The sequence below is a fragment of the Bufo gargarizans genome, chromosome 2, assembly GCF_014858855.1.
Source record: "Bufo gargarizans isolate SCDJY-AF-19 chromosome 2, ASM1485885v1, whole genome shotgun sequence".
NCBI lineage: Eukaryota > Metazoa > Chordata > Amphibia > Anura > Bufonidae > Bufo > Bufo gargarizans.
Genome location: NC_058081.1, coordinates 520,766,667 through 520,789,478, shown reverse-complemented (window position 1 = coordinate 520,789,478; position 22,812 = coordinate 520,766,667). Strand labels below are relative to the sequence as shown.

The following is a 22,812-nucleotide window of genomic DNA, read 5'->3' as shown; positions in this document are numbered from 1 at the left end:
TCTGCTTGCTGCCAGAAAAGGTAATTCTTGTTTACATTCAGAGGCTGAATACTTGTGTTGACCCTGCCCCATTTGGTCTCAATCAGTGCAAGCAAGCTACTTTGAGCATAACACATTGGTGGCACAAATCTCTGCTCTGTGCTGGACTCCAGATGGAGAACTCTTACCTACAATAACACAATATAACAAACACTCTGCAGCGTGAGCAGGACTAGCTCAACAAGGTTTTCAATCTTGGGCATGTAAACAAGGTTTTCATTTATTGACAGCAAGAAGAGTCCCTGAATATGGGGACCACTTTTGTTCTGAATTGTAGAAAATATCATAGGTCAGGGATGCCCAACCGGCAACCCTCCAGCTGTTGCAAAACTACAACTCCAAGCATGCCCTGACAGCCTACAGCTATCAACCTACAGAAGGGCATGGTGGAAATTGTAGTTTCACAACAGCTGGGGGGGGCAGGTTGAGCATCCCTGCCATAGGTTAACCCAAAGTACAATTTTGTGTTCCATTCTTACTTTGCACACAGCTCTTGGAGGCGGAGGAGTATGCATGCTCTGTACAGAAGGATGGAGTGGTCCACATGTGACTGACAACTTCTTCCGACTTGATGGGTATCTCCTCGTCACAGAATAGGTTGGGTTCTAAGCTGCTGGAGGACTTCACACTACCAGTGTCCTGGAAAATAGGAGGGAAGATTATAACTGTGATAAACCAACATGTAACATCCCTCACATTAGTGACATTCCCCAAATTCCTAATAATACTTTACATCCAGACAAGTTGGAAGCGGCTGCTTGTTGTAGCATAAGGGGTAGGAAATAAAATATGGTGGCACCCCACCTGAAATCTGGGCCACTCATTGTATAATCCATAAATATATGCCTGTTCAGTACCTGGGAGCACACCAAGTATATTTTAACCCCTTCCTGACATCTGCTGTACATGTACAGTGGATGCTGAGCAGGTGCCATACCTACAGTATGCCTGCTGTTTCACACCCTTAAAAGGGGTTGTGCAAGAATGAAGACGGGGTTGGCAAATGAGGGGCACTTGGCTGGACCTATAAAGGGAAGCTTCTCGGCACTGGCGCCTGCAATGTTCGGCCAGGCTCCTGTGCTGTAAACATCTGGTTTGACATAGCTGCAGCCAATCACTGGCAAGGGTGGTAACCGGATTCCCTTGCATCATGTCACCATTTGTCATGATGTAAGGGAAGCCGGTCACCGATGCAGCCAGTGACTGACTGCAAGCAATGTCAAACCGGACGCTTACAGCCCAGTGGAGCATCCAGGGCCGGCAAAAGAAGTATCGGGGAGCCAGCGCTGAGAAGCAGGTAATTAAGCTTTACAGGTGCAGCCAAGTGAGGGGGGTTACCAACCGCCCCCCAGACCTATTCTAGCACAACCCTAAGGGTTTCCGGAATGCCCAGTGGAAACTTTCCTCGTAATTAGCATGTGGTCTATGAGGTAATAAAACTATTTTCCCTTTTTTCAGTGCACTACGATTGGCAATGTAAATACATTCAAATGGCATGTGTATCACTTCCAGCAGTTTGGTGGCTCAAATATCTGCTGACAGATTCCCTTTAAGGTTGTGTCAAATGAGGTCAGTGACCAGAAATCCATAAGTCAGTGCAGCTCTAGCCTTAAAAAGGTATTCTGATCTTAAAAAATTATGGCATATTACTAGGCTATACAATTTAAATTGGTGGGGGTCCAACTTCCAGTTGGATCACGAGAAACCTGGGACTAGTAGTCACAGTTTTTCCCTCTATAGCTGTGCCCTGGTTAACTACTATGCAGGGAACTGCAGCACAGCACCATTCAATTGAATGGGACTGGCTGCAGATCCCTGCACAGCCAGATGGCAGAGGTGCTGCTTTATAGAAAGAAAAAAAAAACACAACATATAGAAGAGGGCAGAGCACTACACCAGTGCTGTGGCTCTGCTTTCCCAGGATAGGTAGTGGTTCCAGAGGCTGGATCTCTAACCAAAGTGATCTCATCTTTAAGCCTCATTCACACGTCAGTGTTCAGTCAGTGATTTCCATCAGTGATTGTGAGCCAAAACCTGGATTGGAGCCTCCACAGAGATAAGGTATAAAGGAAAGATCTGCACCTGTTCTGTGTTTAGAGCCGCACCTGGTTTTGGCTCAAAATCACTGATGGAAATCACTGACCAAACACTGACTGTGTGAATGAGGCCTTAATCAGCAAAAGTGAGGTCAGAATTAAGCAGCAGCCAAAGAGAATTCTGAATGCAGCTCTGAAAGTGACTGGAGTACATACTAAGATAAAAAGTTAAAGGGATTCTGTCAGCTAGGTTTAGCCTATAGAGCTGTGTACATGCACTGCTAGATCACCACTAGCACATCCACAATATACATTCCCCATAGCTCTGAGTGCTAGTAAGGATTGCAAATGAGGCTAGTAAGGATTCAGAAGATGCGTGGGCCGGTGCTGGGCTCCTGAAACGGTCCCCTTGGGCTCCTTACTAGCCTTATTTGCATATCTCAAAACAATTTTTACTGAATAAAAGCACTCAGAGCTATGGGAAATGTATATTGTAGACGTGCTAGAGGTGATCTAGCAGCGCATGTACACAGCTCTATAGGCTAAACCAAGCTGACAGAATCCCTTTAAGATCACACCAAAGTAGGCCAAGTTACCCAACATATATTACCACTGCTCAGTGTTCAAAATATTCACAGACATTAGAAGGAAAAGAGATATTTTCTTTAACGTGTTTACCATGTTGCTTACTACCTTTACATCATAACCGTATGTCTCTCTGATATCCTCGTCAGAGTCAGTCTCCTCATCATCGTAGTCTAAAGGTGGTTGTGGAGAAGAAGCCACGCTGGACATTCCTCGACTAAAGGAACCTTGCTGGAATATGGGCAGGTGACCCTACAAGATGAAAGTGGGGGGGACGCATTTTAGAGAAACTAATGAGATCTAATTGGGTACACTCCGAAAATAACACCACTCAAGAAGACAGTGAGGCATTAAAATAATTATAAAAAAACAAAACAAAAAAAAACACAACACTATACTCACCAGCCCAACCCCCTTCCCTGCCAGACTTTTTCATGACAGCAGTGGTGACCTGCCCATATAAGTGACTGCCTCAGCCAGGAATACCGCCTCTTGTGCTGTATACCACTGTAGCCAGTAAATGGCTGCAGCAGTCACATGTGGTATACAGGCACGTCATCGCCGTTGTCAGAAACATGATGTCATGGCTGCAGCAGCAGGGAACATTGGAGCCGCAGAGTTGGAAGTAATGAGGGTTCAGAAATGAGAGTATAACTTTATTTTTATTTTTTTAAACTTCACTCAGATGTCCCCTTTTATGGTGCTCACCTGCAGATCAGGGTTAGCTGCAGCTTTCTGTAGCTCCGCACTAATGATCTTTTCAGTCTTTTCCCTTGCAGCTTGCTCCACCATACGCTGGCTCAATACAGAAAGCTTGGCTAGGGCACAAGAGAGTTCTTCTGTGGCCAGTGATTGCCGTGCCCGGTCCTGCCAGCTCATGGCACGTTCTGTCAAGCACTGTAATGCTTCCCCCTCAGGCAGCCTCACTGGTAGTTTCTGTAGTGACACCAGCAGTGAGAGAATAGTCTCTAACCTTGGCCGCCGAGAACGCATGCACTGCGTACACAGAAACTTGACGTCCTTTGATTGCAAACTAGTGCCTTTTTTCTGGGTACTGGTTTTGGGCAGAGGCACACATGTGCTGTGGAACCAGTCCTTGCACAGCTCACACTGTAACATAAAGCCGCTGGCAGCTTTTCGGCAGATGCAGAACCGAACTTCCTCAATACGATCCACCATTGCCATCTTGGCCAGATTAGCAGCCCGCAACGAACGCATACAATCTACCTCCTTGTGCTCCAAATCCTTAAATAATGCAACCTGTTTTGGAAGACAAGAGTTATAATGAAGGATCCTTCCTACATAAGTAATTTATAATAAATCTCAGCATTCAATCGCCTTCTTTTGAAGCCCATGTTACATATATCACAGATCAACCATCGATTGTAATGCTGCTGCTCATGGTAGATCAAGTTCCTGGCAATCACACATGAAGACTAGGTCCCAACCCTTGCAGTAGTCAATGAATGCACATTCCTCCTTATAAAGAGCATCAATCAGCTCTACTGACTTGTATGTTGAACAAAATAGTCACTCTGGGGCATCTTTTCTTAGAACCCTGCAAAGCGCCATTCCTTTGTTATTCCTCCCATAAATTCGGGAATAAAGTGACAACTGAGTGTTAGCATTTCCCACTGTCAAACTGTGCGAGTTCCTATGCAGTCAGCATTGATTGGACACTGTCTGATTGTGTAGAGACCCACTCCAAACTGGTAACACATAGAATTATTATTTTATCTGGAAAACATGTCTTTGCTAAAGCTCCATTCACACGTCCATGGTGTGTTGTGGACCCGCAAATTGCAGATCCGCAACACACCCGCCCGGCACCCCTATATAGAAATGCCTATTCTTCTTCTTCGCAGCTGCGGACAAGAATGGGACATGTTCTATCTTTTGCGGAGCTGCGGACCCGAAGATCGGGGCCGCGCTCCGCAAATGCGGACAGCACACTGTGTGCTGTCCGCATCCATTCCGTCCCCATAGAGAATTAATGGGTCCGCACCCGTTCTGCAAAATTGTGGACGTGTGAATGGACCCTAAAACAAACATGTTGGGAAATCCAATAGGTCCTCTGGAAGGGCAAGTCCAAATGCAGCAAGACATTTGTGCCACTAAGCCAACGTTACATGCAGGTTATGTACAAAACTACCATGTATTTCACCCCTGCTACACTGAAAGTGTTCAGATCCGCAAGATAAGGAATATGTTTGCCTTTCTGTGTGATAAATGTATGCAGCATGTGGGTGGAATTTGTAAGATCTCATCCACATGCCTTAGGCCTAATGCACACAACTGTATTTTTGCAAATCTGTACGTCCGTTCTGCCAGCCCACAAAAAAGATAGACCATGACCTAATTCTTGTCGATTTTGTGGACGAGGATCTGATATTTCTATAGAAGGGGAAAAAATGGCGGCATGCACGCGGACGATTTCCATGTTTTGCGGACAGCAAAACACATATGGTCGTGTGCATGGAGGCTTAATCAGTGGCAGATTTTACCTGCGTATGTGAATTCACCCCAAAAAGGTCTCCTATCCTATTATAAATTTCATAGATGGTCTCTGATGTGGATGTATCAATGTCAGCTAAATTTTGCTAATCTATAAAATCCACCGAAATAATAGCAGATTTCTTTAAAATGATCCAGTTGTTCATGCCTCCATGTCCTTACAACATTGAAGTAAAACACCATAAGACTAAATTAATTGTCCCAGCCACTAATATCTCCGGTCTAAAAACAATAACTGTGCCCCATATATAAAACATTTACATGGGCTATTATGTTTCTAGACTTCATTACCACAGAGGCAGTGTCTCGTGGTTCCTCATGAGACTCTTCTAGTTCACTCATAGAATCCAGATCCAAGTCTTTCTCTTCTATCAGCTCTTTGACTTTCTTCCTCTTATTACGACCACTTCCATAAACTCCAATGTCGCTACGGGGGCTGAGCACCTAAGAAAGCCAAGAGAATATCATTAATTCTGTGTTAAAATGTGATCTAACAAGAATGTTTACATTTTCAAAGGATTCTGTCACCAGGATTATGCCTATAGAGGCGTTCATATGTGCAATTAGGTTTCTTTCAGCAGGTTTTAAATATACTTTTGTTACTGCCATCAATGATTGATATATTTAAAATAAAAAAATCTATTCATACGCTAATTACCTTCCTAAGGAGACCAAGGGGCTATCCCTACGGCCGTTGGAGTCCTGGCGTGCCCCTTCTCCCTGGAGCCCAGCACCGCCTCACATCCAAAAATGCCCTCCTTCCAGTACTGACGTCTACTATTGGGAAAGAAGACCGTGCTCGAAGGAGGGCATTTTTGCATGTGGGGTGGTGCTGGGCTCCAGGAGAAGGGGCGTGGCTGGGCGCCAACAGCAAGAGGGACAGCCCCTTGGGCTAATCATAAAAGGTAATTAGCATATAAATAATTAACACAAGTATATTTAAAACATGCTGAAAGAGACTGAACTGCACATATGAACGCCTCTATAGGCATAATCCTGGAGAAAGAATCCCTTTAACCCCTTAAGTTTAAATAGAGATTCCGGCGCCGTGGGGGTTAATCTGAACAGGATGCCGGCTGAAATCATTCAGCCGGCATCCTGTCACAACGCCTGTCACAAAACCTGCGGTTTGCTGCGCTTTTTGCAGTTTCTGATCCCCGCAGGGATCAGAAACTTTAGAGTGCCTAAAATAAAGATTTTGAACCCCCCTGCACGATTTTATGCCGGCGGGTGGTGCGGGGGGGGGGGGGTGTCGCAGGCGGTGGGGGCGTTGCGGGAGGTGCGGCAGGCGAGATCGCGATCCCCCACCCGCCTCCCCTTGAAAATTCGTTGGCGTCTAGTGGGTATACCAGGGTGCCAGCACATTTGCTGACACCCTGGTATAAACGGCTGACATCTGTGCAGATGTCAGCCGTTTAACCCTTTCCATACCGCGGTCCGTATGGACCGCTGTATGGAAAAGGTTAACTGTCATCGGTCAGGGAGCTCCCTCCCTCTCCCATCGGGGGGCTGCTGTGTCTTTGCAGCCCCCCGATGGAGAGGGAGAGAGCCCCCAGACAGCCCCCCGCAGCCCCGTGCTCACCCTTTCCCGTCTGCGAAGTTGTGGCAGGCGGGGAAGGTTCCCATGGCAACAGGACGCCTTCTCAGGCGTCCTGCTGTCCATGGTGCTGAATAGATCTATGCTAAAAGCATAGATCTGTTCAGTGTAAGTAAAATACAGTACAGAACCCTATATAGGGTTCTGTACTGTATTATACAGACCCACTGGATCTTCAAGAACCAAGTGGGTCTGGGTCCAAAAAAATGTAAAATAAATGTGAAAAAAGTTAAAGGGGTTGTCCGGGTTCAGAGCTGAACCCGGACATACCCTTATTTTCACCCCGGCAGCCCTCCTGAGCCTGGCATCGGAGCATCTCATGCTCCGATGCGCTCCCGTGCCCTGCGCTAGATCGCGCCGGGCACCGGCTCTTGTGTTTTCAATAACACACTGCCGGGCGGTAACTTCCGCCCAGCAGTGTGTTCGGTGACGTCACCGGCTCTGAGGGGCGGGCTTTAGCTCTGCCCTAGCTGTTTTACTGGCTAGGGCAGAGCCAAATCCCGCCCATCAGTGCCGGTGACGTCACCGGGCTGCCTGTCAGCCCCATAGAGAGCCCGGTATGTCACCGGAACTCAGAAAAATGCCTTTGCCCTGCGCGATTTAGCGCAGGGCAAAGGAGAGCATCGGAGCATGAACTGCTCCGATGCTCATGTCAGGGGGGCTGCCGGGGTGAAAATGGAGGGATGTCCAGGTTCAGCTCTGAACCTGGACAACCCCTTTAAGAAAAAAAAAAACATTTATCACAGAATAAAAATTTAAAAAATAAAATACACTACACATATTAGGTATCGCCGCGTCCGTAACGACCTGATCTATAAAACGGTCATGTTACTTTCCCCGCACGGTGAATGCCATAAAAATAAAAAAATAAAAACTATGAGAAAATTGAAATTTTGCCCACCTTACTTCCCAAAAAAGATAATAAAAGTGATCAAAAAAGTCGCATGTACACCAAAATAGTACCAATCAAACCGTCATCTCATCCCACAAAAATCATACCCTACCCAAGATAATCGCCGAAAATCTGAAAAAACTATGGCTCTTAGACTATGGAAACACTAAAACATGATTTTTTTTTGGTTTAAAAAATGAAATCATTGTGTAAAACTTACATAAATAAAAATAAAGTATGCATATTGGGTATCGCCGCGTCCTTATCGACCGGCTCTATAAAAATATCACATGACCTAAGCCCCTTAGATGACCACCGTAAAAAAATAAAAACGGTGTAAAAACGAGATTTTTGTATAACTTACCAGTAAAATCTCTTTCTCGCTCTTTCCTTGGGGGACACAGAAGACCTTGGGTATAGCTCATCTCCATAGGAGGCGTGACACTAAGTGAAGACTGTTAAGCCCCTCCTCCACAGCTATACCCTCAGCCTGGAGAGAGAGACTGCCAGTTGCGTGTCCAAGTAGTGAGAAAAGGCAAAGTCCAAAAGTGGAACCAACAAGCCAACTACCCAACGGGTAAAACAAACTCGGAAACCGTGTAAAGAAAAAACAAGAATGGGTGGGTGCTGTGTCCCCCAAGGAAAGAGCGAGAAAGAGATTTTACTGGTAAGTTATACAAAAATCTCGTTTTCTCGCCCAGTTTCCTTGGGGGACACAGAAGACCTTGGGACGTTCAATAGCAGTCCAAGAGGGGAGGGACCACAGCACCAAGGCGAAGCACCCGAAGGCATCAAGAAACCGCCGCCTGCAGACCAGGGGGCCCAAGGCAGCATACACTGAAGCCCGAGTATGCACCCTGTAGAACTTGGTAAGGTGTGCAAGGAAGACAGTGACCGCCTTGCACAAATGCATGGCCGAAGCCTAATGCCTCTGACCCAGGAGGAACCGACAGCTCTGGTGAAATGAACGGTGACACCAAAAGCAGAACCCTGCCCTTGGCGCGGCAACCACAGCAATAGCCACTCTGAGAAAGTGGAGGAAAGCCACCCTGGATGCCGTCAACCCTTTGCGCGGACCTCCTGGAAACACAAGAGGCCGAACGTAGACAAGAGCCGGAGATCTCCAAGTAAAAACTGCAAGGCCCAAACAACGTCCAAATCGGTGAAGTGTCCGTTCCCGGGGGTGGGAAGGAGAGGACGACTGCCTCGACGAAATGAAAGACAAACACCACCTTCAGAAGGAAGGAAGAGACGGAATGGAGAACAGCCCTGTCCTGGGGAAAGACAGAAGGCTCGGAACAAGAAGGGCCGCCACTCAGGCACCCGTCAGACACGATGGCTACAGAAACACAACCGTACAGGACAGAAGGAGTAGAGAGAACCTCTGTAACGGCTCCAAGCGAAAGATTGGAGCGCCAAGAGCCCAGTATGTAGTTACCAGGGCGGTACCGGAGGGCAGTACAAAGGAACCCAAGAGCCGCTCCACGGAAGAAGGTCCAGACAGGCCCAGAGGGCCGGGGAACGCTGAAAGAGGAAGGGCAGCGCTGACACCTGATACTTCAAGCGTCAGAGTCCCAGTCCCAGGTCCAGGCCGGACTGGAGAAAGACAGAACCATGGAGAGAGAAAGGTAGAGTGGGGGAACGCCCAGCTTCCCACAGAACCCCAGGTAAAAAACCGAAGTCCTACAACCGATCCTGGACGAAACACGGCCAGGAGCGAACACTAGCAAGCCCACTAGAGTCGCCTGGGCAAGAGGGTGAAAACCCAATGATCAGGCGCAGACCAGTAACACGGGTAGAACGGTCGGTGGAACTGGTCCCGCCGGCCCCCGAGCAAAGTTGTCCCGTATCCACCCGGAGTGGGGGAGCAGAAGGACAAACAGACAGGAACCGAAGGGTCCGCCCAGCAACCGCCAGATGCCAGGACAAGACAGGCTAAAGCCCAAGCCGATGTAGTCACCACAGGAAGACGGACTACAGTCCCGGTGTGGGAGATCTAAAGACAATCATGACCAAATGGTAGTCCTCCCAAGTTACCGAGAAGGTAAGTCCATAGCAGAAACATTGCCTAGAATTGAAAAAAAAAAAAAAAAAACGCAAGCTGCACCCAGCGGGAGGACAGAACGCCGTAGACCCGTAACTAGGTACACAGCTAGTACAGCCAGTGTGGACAAGGGGGACTCAAAGGGAACACCAGTACCATCCACATGAACAACCATGCTCTCCCCAGAGGGAAGGGCAGTGAAGGAACAGCCTCTGAAGCGTGGCCGGAACAGAAGCCACATCGGAGTGATCTGTACCAAGTGGGAGCCAAACAGAACCGGCGAGAAAAGGCAGTCGAGACAGAGGCCGGCATAAGAGTGGGCAACAGAGAAGCCATAGGACAGCTCAAAAGCAGAACACCGCTACACTGAGACGCCCGGTTCACCGCCTTGAATACCCTGAAGAACCCAAGGCGGAGGTCCTCCGGACTTGGGTAGGCGAGCACCCAAGAGAAGTTGGGTGACCTTCCCAAGAAGAGCAGCCCGAACCCGGTAGCAGATCAGACTGAAGCACCGAGGGCGCCAACCGGAAAGAATCATACCACACTGCACCCGAAGAGGAGGAAAAGGTATTAGGCGAGGGGACCGTAGTCCTGCCAGAGCCAACATAAAATGCGAAGGGCGCTGCAGACAGCACTCTCGCCCATGTGACCACTAGCGCAGGGAAACAATGCCGCGGGAGGACGAATAGGTACGTATCTAGGAACCACGAACACTCCCTGGGCGGAAGGGCCAACTAAATGAGTGAGTACCACCCAGCTCGGTGCAGTAGCGAGCAGCAGAGCCCGTCTACTTAAATATAAGGTATTCATCTGTTGCTTATTGGACAACACCTTAGGCTCACACAGGTGGACAGAATGATCTCCTTAGAGAATAGTGCAAGGCTTGCTGCAAACACCGTCTCCCAAGAGAAAAAGTATGTCGCAGGAGGAAAGGAGGCATACGTACGAGTAGCCCCATAAGCAGTGAGAAGGCCAACCCACCTACGGGACGAGAAGGCATACACGGCCCAAACAACGCACAAGAACGTCCGCTCACTGCAAAAATATCACTCAGCGAAGAGGGCCAGCCACAGAGTCCCACAGTATCTACGGAAGTGCAACTGAAAAGGAGTTATGCACAAGACTAGTATGGTATGTGATGGAACGCAAACTGACCGCCCCGAAAGGGGGGGACATGTACCTGGCAAACTGCAGTCAGCAAGAGTGCAAAGGCCCGCCCCAAAAAGGGGGTGATGCCCAAGGTCGTACCTACGTCAGAGAAGTAGGGCATACCCTACTTCGCCCAGAAGGGCGCCACGCACATGGCCACACAGTATCCAGCAGGAACGCAGGAGGTCCACCTAGTGAAAAGGGGGTCATGCACAGGGCTATCCTAGCATTAAGTGAGTGTGCAACAATTCACCCAACACCGAAATTTCGTGAGAGTGCAACCACTCCACCAATGAAGGGGGAACATGAGCAAGTCCAGCACAGCACATACAAGGACAGCCTTGAATCTCGTGAGCGTGCAAAATTCCGCCCATGGAATGAGGGGTGGTCACGCACAAGGCCAGCACCGCATCCAATGGGAGCACAAGCGTTCCACCCATGTTAGAAGGCCATGCTCAAGGCTAGCAACGTATCCAGTGAGATTGTAGTATGCCGCCCAGAACAGGAAGGGGGGGGGGGGGGAAATCACGCACATGGCCAGCATCGCATTCAGGGAGAGTGCGAGCAGCCGGTGAAAACGTGTGTATGTCACCTAAAGGAGGCATGCCCATGGCCGGCAGCGAATCCAGTGAGAGTGCGTACACCGCCCACGGAAGAGGGGTCATGCATATGGCCGGCAGCGGATCCAGAGAGAGTGCAAGCACCCCGCCATGCATAGGGTTCATGCACCTGGCCAACAACGTAACGGCGAGAGAACAACCTCCGACCGAGGGAGTGTATGTATGCCGCCACCAGGGAAGGAGGCATGCCCAAGGCCGGCAGTGAATCCAATGAGAGTGCATCATACCGCCTATGGAAGGTGGTCATGCACATGGCTGGCAGTGAATCCAGTGAGAGTGCCGAATGCCGTCCACAGAAGGGAGTCATGCCTATGGCAGGCAGCGAATCCAGAGAGAGTGCAGCGTTCCGCCTAAGGAAGGGGGTCGTGCACATGGCCAGCACCGTATCCGGTGAGAGTGCAGTATTCCGCCTAAGAAGGGGGTCATGCACATGATCGGCAACGAATCCAGCGAGAGTGTAGCGTTCCGCCTATGGAAGGGGGTCACGCACATGGCTGGCAGCGAATCCAGTGAGAGTGCCGTGTTCCACCTATGGAAGGGGGTCGTGCACATGGCCAGCACCGTATCCGGAGAAACTGCAGTAGGCCGCCAATGAAAGGGCGATCATGCACAAAGCCAACCCGCAGTTAGGGAGAGTGCAGTATCCCGCCCAGGAGGGGGGTCCTGCACATGGCAGGCACCATAACTGGAGAGGGTGACGAATGCTGCCTACAGAAAGGGCCGCATGCACTGACCAGCGCCGTAGCGCGGAGAGGGCAAAAAAAACCGCCTAGAAGGGGAAATGACCCTGGCAGCGCCGCAGCCGGGGAGCGCGACACCATGCCACCTATGGAAGGGGGGCATGTATACAGGCAGCACTCTGAGATGAGGCTGCAGTGTCCTGCGCAGCCCACAAGTCATATTAATAAATAATGTAATTTTTTTTTTTTTTTTTTAACACAGCCTCACTGAGGCAGAAGGGAGCCACCTACAGGGGCACAGATTCTCTGAGAAGCAGGAAAAAAAAGGGGGGGGCCAGCCATACAGGCCCATCGGAAGCCGGCCTGTACCCAAGGGGTTAACAGGGATCCGGCCTCGGGGGCGGCACTGCGATCCTCTGGGGGCGGGGGAACCTCCAGGAGGGAAGATTCGCGCCTGGAGAAGTTCCAGCCCCCTCCAACAGAGGCCTGAATTTTGCAGCCTAGCAGGCCGTGAAGCCGGGGCCTAAATTTTTAGCGGCACAGTATTTAAAGTACCGGCCGGGCCTACGGAGCGGCACATACCGGCCGCGGGTGCCCACCCCGCGGGCCGGAAGAGCTGGGGACCCGGATAGAGCGGGATCGCGGCCGCGAAGTGTCGCCCAGGAGGGGAACAACAGTAGGGCTGGAGAAGCCAATCTCTCACCATAGCCGTCTTCACCCTCGGTCCGTTCCAGCAGGGTCGCCCCTTCAGCTACTGGCACCGTAGTGGCAGGACGCTGGAAGAGGGACTTGGCGTGCAGGCGACCCTTGTGCTGGCGGGATGTAGGGGAGCTGGGCTGCCCTGATCCACCTTGCCTTCTGTGGGGGAGGCAGCAGTGCGGGTGACCGGCACTGGCGCAGCTCGACCCCGGGAGAAACAGAGAGGTCTAGTGCGCCTCTGTTGTCCCTGATGTTCTGGAACAAAAAGAAAAGAAAAAAGTAAAAATCAAAAATTTAAACAAGGAGAAAAGAGCCCTGCAGAGCAGGGAGTGTCTTGCCTCCTTGGACACTAAGCAAAAACTGGCAGTCTCTCTCCAGGCTGAGGGTATAGCTGTGGAGGAGGGGCTTAACAGTCTTCACTTAGTGTCACGCCTCCTATGGAGATGAGCTATACCCAAGGTCTTCTGTGTCCCCCAAGGAAACTGGGCGAGAAAAAGCAATTTTTTGTCATTACGTCACAAAAAGTGTAATAGCAAGCAATCAAAAAGTCATATGCACCCAAAAATAGTGCCAATCAAACCGTCATCTCATCCCGCAAAAAATGAGACCCTACTTAAGATAATCGCCCCAAAACTGAAAAAACTATGGCTCTTAGACTATGGAGACACAAAAACATTTTTGGGGTTTTAAAAATGAAGTCATTGTATAAAACTTACATAAAAAAAAAAAATAATAATTGTATACATATTAGGTATCGCAGCGTCCGTGACAACCTGCTCTATAAAATTACCACATGATCTAACCTGTCAGATGAATGTTGAAAATAACAAAACAAAAAAAATAAAAAGTGCCAAAAAAGCTATTTCTTGTTAACTTGCCACACTAAAAGTGTAATATGGAGCAACCGAAAATCATATGTACCCTAAACTAGTACCAACAAAACTGACACCCTATCCCGTAGTTTCTAAAATGGGGTCACTTTTTTGGAGTTTCTACTCTAAGGGTGCATCAGGGGGGGGCTTCAAATGGGACATGGTGTCCAAAAAAAAACTGTTCAGCAAAATCTGCCTTCCAAAAACCGTATGGCATTCCTTTCCTTCTGCGCCCTGCCGTGTGCCCATACAGCGGTTTACGACCACATATGGGGTGTTTCTGTAAACTACAGAATCAGGGCCATAAATAATGAGTTTTGTTTGGCTGTTAACCCTTGCTTTGTAACTGGAAAAAAAAAAAAAATATTAAAATGGAAAATCTGCCAAAAAAGTGAAATTTTGAAATTGTATCTCTATTTTCCATTAAATCTTGTGCAACACCTAAAGGGTTAACAAAGTTTGTAAAAATCAGTTTTGAATACCTTGAGGGGTGTAGTTTCTTAGATGGGGTCACTTTTATGGAGTTTCTACTCTAGGGGTGCATCAGGGGGGCTTCAAATGGGACATGGTGTCAAAAAAACCAGTCCAGCAAAATCTGGTTTCCAAAAACCATACGGCGCACCTTTCACTCTACGCCCCGCTGTGTGGCCGTACAGAAGTTTACGGCCACATATGGGGTGTTTCTGTAAACGGCAGAGTCAGGGCAATAAAGATACAGTCTTGTTTGGCTGTTAACCCTTGCTTTGTTAGTGGAAAAATGGGTTAAAATGGAAAATTAGGCCAAAAAATAAAATTCTCAAATTTCAACCCCATTTGCCAATAACTCTTGTGCAACACCTAAAGGGTTAACATTGTTTGTAAAATCAGTTTTGAATACCTTGAGGGATGTAGATGGGGTCATTTTTGGCCGGTTTCTATTATGTAAGCCTCGCAAAGTGACTTCAGACCTGTAGTGGTCCCTAAAAATTGGGTTTTTGTAAATTTCTGAAAAATTTCAAGATTTGCTTCTAAACTTCTAAGCCTTGTAACATATAATTCCCAAAATAATTCAAACATGAAGTAGACATATGGGGAATGTAAAGTCATCACAATTTTTGGGGGTATTACTATGTATTACAGAAGTAGAGAAACTGAAACTCTGAAATTCGCCAATTTTTCAAAATTTTTGGTAAATTAGGTATTTTTTAATGCAAATTTTTTAGTTTTTTTACTTCATTTTACCAGTGTCATGAAGTACAATATGTGACGAAAAAAACTATCTCAGAATGGCCTGGATAAGTCAAAGTGTTTTAAAGTTATTCACACATAAAGTGACACTGGTCAGATTTGCAAAAAATGGCCAAGTCCTTAAAGGGAACCTGTCACCCAAAAATCGCCTATTAAGCTGTTTACAGTACCTTATAGTGCTGTATAGTCGTTTCCTGATGCACTTTTTGTTAGTTTTGCAGCATGTATGCTCAGTCAGAAATCGATGTTATATTCAGCTGCTGCCCCGTGCTTCAAGTCAGGCTTGAAGTCACGGGGGCAGCGGCCTCGGCGTCTTACATGGCCCTCTCCCCGCCCCCTGCCTCTGTGACTGACAGCCGAAATCCGATTCCGGGACCGCGCTCAACGGCCGCATGCGCAGTAAAGGGCGGCAGGAGCGCGGTCCCGGCTGCTGCGCGTACTACGCGCCGTCTTACTTTCGCCGCACTGCGCATGCGCCCGACATCCTGTATCAAACGCGCCCGCGCCCGGCATCTGGGCGCGGGCGCGTTTGATACAGGATGTCGGGCGCATGCGCAGTGCGGCGAAAGTAAGACGGCGCGTAGTACGCGCGGCAGCCGGGACCGCGCTCCTGCCGCCCTTTACTGCGCATGCGGCCGTTGAGCGCGGTCCCGGAATCGGATTTCGGCTGTCAGTCACAGAGGCAGGGGGCGGGGAGAGGGCCATGTAAGACGCCGAGGCCGCTGCCCCCGTGACTTCAAGCCTGACTTGAAGCACGGGGCAGCAGCTGAATATAACATCGATTTCTGACTGAGCATACATGCTGCAAAACTAACAAAAAGTGCATCAGGAAACGACTATACAGCACTATAAGGTACTGTAAACAGCTTAATAGGCGATTTTTGGGTGACAGGTTCCCTTTAAGGTGAAATAGGGCCGAGTCCTTAAGGGGTTAAGATGATTAGTGACTAAGCCACAACTTGCAGCAAACCAGGTACGAGTCCATACACAGGTGAAACTGGAAAAATTTGATTTTTGTGAACTCACCTGTAAAATCTCTTTCTAGCTTTATTCATTGGGGGGCACAGGAACGTGGGTATAGTTTGCTGCTGCCACTAGGAGGCGACACTAGGTTGAAAACTGTTAGCTCCTCCTCTGCCAGCTATACCCCCTCTAGCCTGGAGAGAGCATATCAGTTTGTGCACCAACAGTAGGAGAAGCAGAAATTAAACTGAAAACCAAACAAGAACTGCACACTGCCATAATATCAAACCAAAAACAAGGTTCCAACTGGCCACCCCCTGGACCCCACATGCCGCACTAAGAACATTGGGTGGGTGCTGTGTCCCCCAATGTATAAAGCGAGAAAGATTAAAAAAAATCTAAATTTTCTCGCTCATATCATAGGGGGACACAGGACCGTGGGACGTCCTAAAGCTGTCCCCGGGAAGGGAAGGCAAAACCCCCCAAGAAAGCAACTCCCTGGAAGTCACTGCACTGCGGCCTGCAAGACCCTGCAGCCCAGAGCAGCATCCGCCGAGGCCAAAGAATGCACCCGGTAAAACTTTGTGAAGGTGTGTAAGGAGGACCAGGTCGCCGCCTTACCTAATTGGGACGCAGAAGCGTGGTGTAGGTGAGCCCAAGAAGCCCCGACCGCTCTGGTAGAGTGAGCCGTAATCCCAGGAGGAGGCGCCTTGTCCCTGGAGAGATGAGCCTCGGCAATTGCCGATCGAATCCACCGGGCAATCATTACCTTGGAGGCCGCCAAACCCTTACGAGGACCCTCTGGGACAACAAACAAAGTGTCCGTGTGCCGAAAGGGGGCCACGACATACAGGTAAGTCTTCAAAGCCCGCACCACATCCAGACGATGGAGCAAGACCTCCCTCGGATGAGAATGCTGCGGCCAAAACAAGGGCAGAACAATGTCCTCGTTAACATGAAAAGCTGATACTACCTTAAGGAGAAAAGATGGCACTGGGTGAAGCACCACTTTATCCTGATGGAACACCAAGAAGGGCTCCTTGCAAGAAAGCGCCGCCAGTTCTGAAACCCTCCGGATAGATGTGATGGCCACTTTCCAGGAGAGCAAGCGAAGGGAGACCTCTCTCAGAGGTTCAAACGGAGTGGAGTGAACCCAGAACTAAGTTCAGGTCCCAAGAATGCAAGGGGGGATGATAAGCAGGCACCGTGTGAGCCACCCCCTGCATAAAGGTCTTGATCGGACAGAACCCGGCCAGGAGCCTCTGGAAAAAAAATGGACAGGGCAGAGATCTGTCCTTTCAACGAACTAAGCGCCAGACCCAGCTCCAATCCGGAATGCAGAAATGCCAGATTATTAAGTAGGAAAAACAGTCTGGGAGGAAGATCGCGCTCCTCACAGAAGCGCAGGAAGGACTTCCAAGTCCTGTAATAAATCTTCAAAAAAGGAGGGTTTCCTGGCTCTAATCATAGGTCTGAATGACTGCATCAGAGAAACCCTTCTGTCTCAAAATGAAGGTTTCAATAGCCACGACGTTAAACATAGTATATCCAAATTCTGGTGGAAAACTGGACCTTGTGAAAGAAGGTCGGCCCTGAGTGGAAGAGGCGCGTCCCCTAGAAGAAGAATGAGCTCTGAATACCAGGCTCGGCGAGGCCAGTCTGGAGCAATCAGCCTGGATGTTCTCCATTCTGATTCTGCGCAGAATCCAGGGCAGGAGAGGTAAGGGCTTGAAGACATATAGGAACAAGAAGTTGTCCCATGGCGCCACGAGAGCATCCACGCCTCGGGATCCCTTGCGCGAGAGAAGAAGCACGGGAGCTTGTGATTGAGCACAAATGCCATCAAGTCCACGTCCGGACGTCCCCACCAGAGGCAGAAAGCCTCGAACACCTCCTGATAGAGAGACCACTCCCCCGAGTACACCGTTGTCCGTCCTGGAATGTGGACCGCAGATATCACCGGAACGTGGTCTTCCGCCCACTGCAGGATCTTTGCGGATTCTTTCATCACCGCCAGGCTGTGGGTCCCCTCTTGGTGGTTGACATAAGCCACCGTCGTGGCATTGTCCGATTGCACTCTGATCGGACGGCCCTGCAGGAGGGAAGTCCAATGGCGAAGGGATAGATAAATGGCCCGAAGCTCCAAGATGTTGATGGGCAGTTTGGACTCAGATTGAGACCAAAGGCCCTGGACCGTCCGGATGGCGAAGACTCCGCCCCAACTGTGAAGACTGGCGTCGGTTGTAATAACCGTCCATGTGACTGGGAGAAACATTTCCTCATATCCAGGTGCGCAGGTACGATCCACCAACTGAGTGCCAACTGTACCTGCCGAGACAGGTGAATCTCCCGATACAGTGAATCTGGAAATTTGTCCCAAGAGGACAAAATGGCACGCTGAAAGGACCTGGTGTTGGACTGCCTCGAAGGAGGCCACCATGGCCCCCAGTACCCGCATACAATTGCGGATAGACGTACTGCGGCACCGTAGTAGCAGACGCACCGACCGCTGGATGTCCAGTCTCTTGTCCTGTGGTAGGCGTAACAATGCCGCGCCCGAATACAGCGCCATGCCAAGGAATCTGATCTAGGTGGACGGCTTGAGGGAGGATTTCCACAGATTCACTATCCAGCCGAAGCGGGAGAGAGTGTCCAGGGTGATTCGAAGACTTTCCTCTCACTGCGTGACTGTCGGAGCCTTAATCAGAATGTCATCCAGATAAGGCAGTAGAGTAATGCATCTGGACCGCAGAAGGCCCAGGAGGGGAGTGAGTACCTTCGCGAATACCCACGGAGCTGTCGCCAGGCTGAATGGCAGGGCGACGAATTGGTAATAGCACGACTGAACAGCGAAACGAAGAAAAAAAAACATTGGCGAACGGCTGCGATGGGGACGTGCAGGTAGGCGTCCTGAATGTCTATGGACGCCATGAATTCCCCTTGGACCAATGAAGCAACCAGGGAGCAAAGGGACTCCATCCTGAACTGTTGAATCCGGAGGAAGCGGTTTACCACCTTGAGGTCCAGCACCGGACGGACTTCGTCCTCTTTTTTGGGAACTACAAACAGGTTTGAATAAAAATCCGTAAACCTTTCCTCTAGCGGCACCGGAGTTATCACCCCCCATGTGAGAAGAGATTGGACTGCCTGAAAGAATGCGGCAGCCTGAACTGTATCCCCGAGAGGTTGTGAGAGGAAAAAACTGTTGGGAGGGATGGACTTGAATTCTATTTTGTAACCCGAGGTGACGACCTCGAGTGTCCATGCGTCCGAAATCTGAGCTCGCCAGATCTCCTAAAAGAGGAGGAGACGACCCCCCTGCCGTGTGGGGGGGAGGGTGAGGGGCACACCTTCATGCGGAAGACTGTTTTCCGGAAGAGGAACGTGGTGGCTGAGCCCGCGAATGCCAGGCCGGCTGGGGCTTAAAGGATGGCTTTTAACGCTGGTCCTGTGTGGGCGGTCTGGCTGCAGAGGTAGCTGCCGGACGGGTGCCAGAGAACCGCCGAAATGACTGATAACGGGAGGAAGCAGCTCTAGGACGAAAAGAACGTTTCGCCTTAGGTTGTGGAAGATGCTCTTCCCACCCGTCACTTCCGTTATAATCTCGTAGAGCGGGAACCAGAGTCGAGACCCGGTAAAAGGGAGGCTTAGAGAAGGAATCTGCCTCCCAAACTTTAAGCCAGAGGTCCCGGTGAATAGATACTGCGAGAGCCGAAGAGCGCACGACCATAGTACCAGCGTCCAAAGCCGCCTCGCACAGGTACTTCCCTGTCTGAGAGATTTGAACCGCCAAGGAATGGAGCTCCGCAGTTAAGAGATCCGCCGCCAGGTCTTGGTGTAAACGGAGGGCCCACTCCGAGACCGCCTTGCCAACCCACATGGGTCGCAGGGCTGATCCACGGGCCGCAAATACAGACTTGGAAAGCGATTCAATGCGCCGGTCCAGCGGGTCTTGGAGAGAGGAGCCATCTGCCACCGGAATAGCAGTGTTCTTCGCTAATCGAGCGACCATTGGGTCCACTTTCGGAGGAGAGGTCAATTTTTTTACGCATTCAGCTGAAAAAGGATAGAGCAGGTCCAGCCGCTTCGGAACCAGAAAGCGCAGACCTGGCTGGTCCCAAGCTTTTGCTACAACCACAGAAAAGTCGATGTGCAAGGGAAAAGATTTAGGGGCCTGCTATGCATGCAGAAATGACACCCCCTGGTGGAGTGAAGGTCCTCTTGTACCTGGAAGGTGTCACAGATAGCAGATACTAGACTATCCACCATGAATGCAATCTGGGAAGATTGCTCCGGATCCATCTCTGCATCCGAATCCACAATCCCCCCCTCCGACAGCGTGTCACCTAAGAGGGAGGACGCCTGTGATCAGGAACTGGGAGGGTTGAAGCGTCAGAGTGGAATGGTGACCTGCTCTGGGACGCTTGCTAGGAAGCCCGCTCCTGGATTGTACGCCCCGAGACGGTGTAGACTGTACCGGTGGCGATTTCTCAACTAAACAACCCATTAGAGAAAGGGTGGAGTGGGAGATTTTAGAAAGGTCTTCCACTGCCCGGGACAGGGCCTTTGCCTAGTCAGGTTCCACACAGCCAGAATGGTCCTGTACTTCTGTAGGCCGTAGTGGGGAGGGATGGCTCTGTGCAGGCGCATGTCATGCAGAACATAGAGATGTTGCCTGTCCACGAGGGAATTTTTCCCTGCACGAAGTGCAGGCATAGTAGGTGGCCCTGCAGGTGGCCTGAGGGGAGGTATTGGCCGGTTCAGACATGTGTGCCACAGATACTCTACGCTGGAGGGGGTAGCGATAGTCCTACCAGAAATGGCGGTAACCCAGGTCCTGTATCTCATGAAAGATGGTTCCTCCTCCTCTGGATGCTGAGGAGCATGACTGGGGTGAGTTACCTCAAGCCCCTGCCCCCTGTGTCCAAAAGTACCCCCGCCAAGCAGCCGAGAATTGACTATGTCCGAGCGCCGCCTGCGCGCGGTGGCAGTTAACCCCCCGAAATGACGCCAGAACACTACCCCCTCTCCAGGTCTGTTCTGGGGCTTGCGAGGAGTAGAAAGGGAGGAAGGGCTGCCGGTGGTAACATACTCACCTGTCTTCATCTGTTATCTTCACCCTTCCTTGTCAGACCAGCAGTGCCACCTCTACAGCCGCTGGCACCGAAGTGGCAGGGGACCGGGCAGTAAAGGGTTTGGAGCAGGTGGCCCTGGTCCACTTGTCCTCTTGGGGGAGGCAAGGCGGTGGGACAACAGACACCGGCCAGCCTCCCAGGGAGACAGAGAAGCCCTGCGACTCTGTGTCCCCTCCAAAAACCTGTAAAAAACAAAAACAAAAAACAAAACAAAACAAAACCAAATCACAAGAGCCACCCTGCTAAGCAGGGAGGTCTGCCTCCTACGACACCAAGCTAAAAACTGATATGCTCTCTCCAGGCTGGAGGGTGTATATCTGGCAGGGGAAGAGATAACAGTTTTCAGCCTAGTGTCGCCTCCTAGTGGCAGCAGCAAGCTATACCCAGGGTCCTGTGTCCCCCAATGATATGAACGAGAAAATAAGAATATCGTGCAAAAGTTTATTTATTTCAGTAATGCAACTTAAAAGGAGTTGCATTACTGCAGCTTAAAATTAGAACTTTGTGAAAAAAAGGTTCAATATCCTAGGCTTAAAGTGTCACACTCTAGTCAGCTAATTAATCCATACCCCCTGAGCAAAGGGCACCTGAGACTGTGACTTTGGGGTTTTCATAAGCTATAAGCCATAATCATCCAAATTAACAAATAAAGGCTTGAAATATCTCGCTAATGAGTCTCTCATATATATTAGTTTTACCTTTCAAGTTGCATTACTGAAATAAATGAACTTTGCACAATATTAAAATTTTTCAAGTTTCACCTTTATTCTCACCTGTAGTAATGTGTAGCTTGAGTTCTTCTTCAGGAAAGTCCTACCAGTGCGCTCCCTCCAAGTTCGGGCCGCTGCAACCTGAGACTCTAATTGTGGAAGGGCATCTAGACGCACAGGAATAGGGCGGCCCTTGCTCAGCAAGCACTCCAGGTGCTCCAGGTATGCATAGTGACTGCCATTCTGCAAGGGGACAGATGCAAATACTGATATATCAAGACTATGAATTACAATGCAAGCAGATGTGGTTGGTAACAAGCTACCTGAATGGCTTCAACTTTTGAGGTCCAGTCCTTAGCTCTCTGCAGAGCTTCCTTCAGTGCCAACACATTGGGCAGATAAGCCTGGATGTTCTTCGCCTCTGCTAGAATACTTTCCAGACTGGATACACTGTGCTGTGGCCTAGGAGCGACAGAAGTGAATATTATATTTCAAATGTTACAGGTATATGCCTGCAAATACGATGCACCTATGCTTGCTTATTGACAAGTTAAAGGGGTATTCTGATTGTTAGAGGTTATCCCTTCGCCACAGGATAAGTCATAACTATCAGATCGGTGGGGGTCCGACCTCTGGGACCTCCACGATCATACCCCTGCAGCCCTCTGGAATAAAAGGAGCGGCCACTTGCACATGCCCGTTCTATTAATTTCAGAGTTCAGGAGATAGCCGAGCACTGTACTCCACGGAACTCCCATAGAGAAGAATAGAGCGGCCACACGCATGCCTGACCAACTGCTGCATTCATTTTAGGGGGCAGCAAGGGGCACCGGTCCCCCGTTCTCGTGAATGGTGGAGAACCCAGCGGTAGGACCCCCCACTGATCTGATTGTTTTCCCAATCCTGTGAATAGGGGATAACGTCTAACAACCATAATACCCCTTTAAAGTTAAAATACCAGGCCATTTATTCATTTAGGACAGTCGGTAGCCTATAAATAAGATGCAGACGCCAACCTAAACCTAGCAAGGGATTCAGATTCTTGAGAAA

The 22,812-nt window shown here is 49.7% G+C and overlaps 1 protein-coding gene across 2 annotated transcripts in view; it reads right to left on the bottom strand.

Moving 5' to 3' along the window:
* KDM5A (lysine demethylase 5A) overlaps nt 1-22,812 on the bottom strand; it is a 68,080-nt gene that overhangs the window by 11,793 nt on the left and 33,475 nt on the right. The window contains exons 20-25 of one of the 2 annotated variants that reach the window (XM_044281393.1): nt 22,086-22,224; nt 21,826-22,005; nt 5,466-5,618; nt 3,369-3,920; nt 2,769-2,912; nt 519-678 (exon numbers count right to left, since the gene is read on the bottom strand). In XM_044281393.1, the coding sequence (XP_044137328.1) occupies nt 519-678; nt 2,769-2,912; nt 3,369-3,920; nt 5,466-5,618; nt 21,826-22,005; nt 22,086-22,224 (1,328 nt within the window). Of the gene's footprint in view, nt 1-518; nt 679-2,753; nt 2,913-3,368; nt 3,921-5,465; nt 5,619-21,825; nt 22,006-22,085; nt 22,225-22,812 lie in introns of both variants that reach the window. The other variant, XM_044281392.1, reaches the window with a different exon arrangement.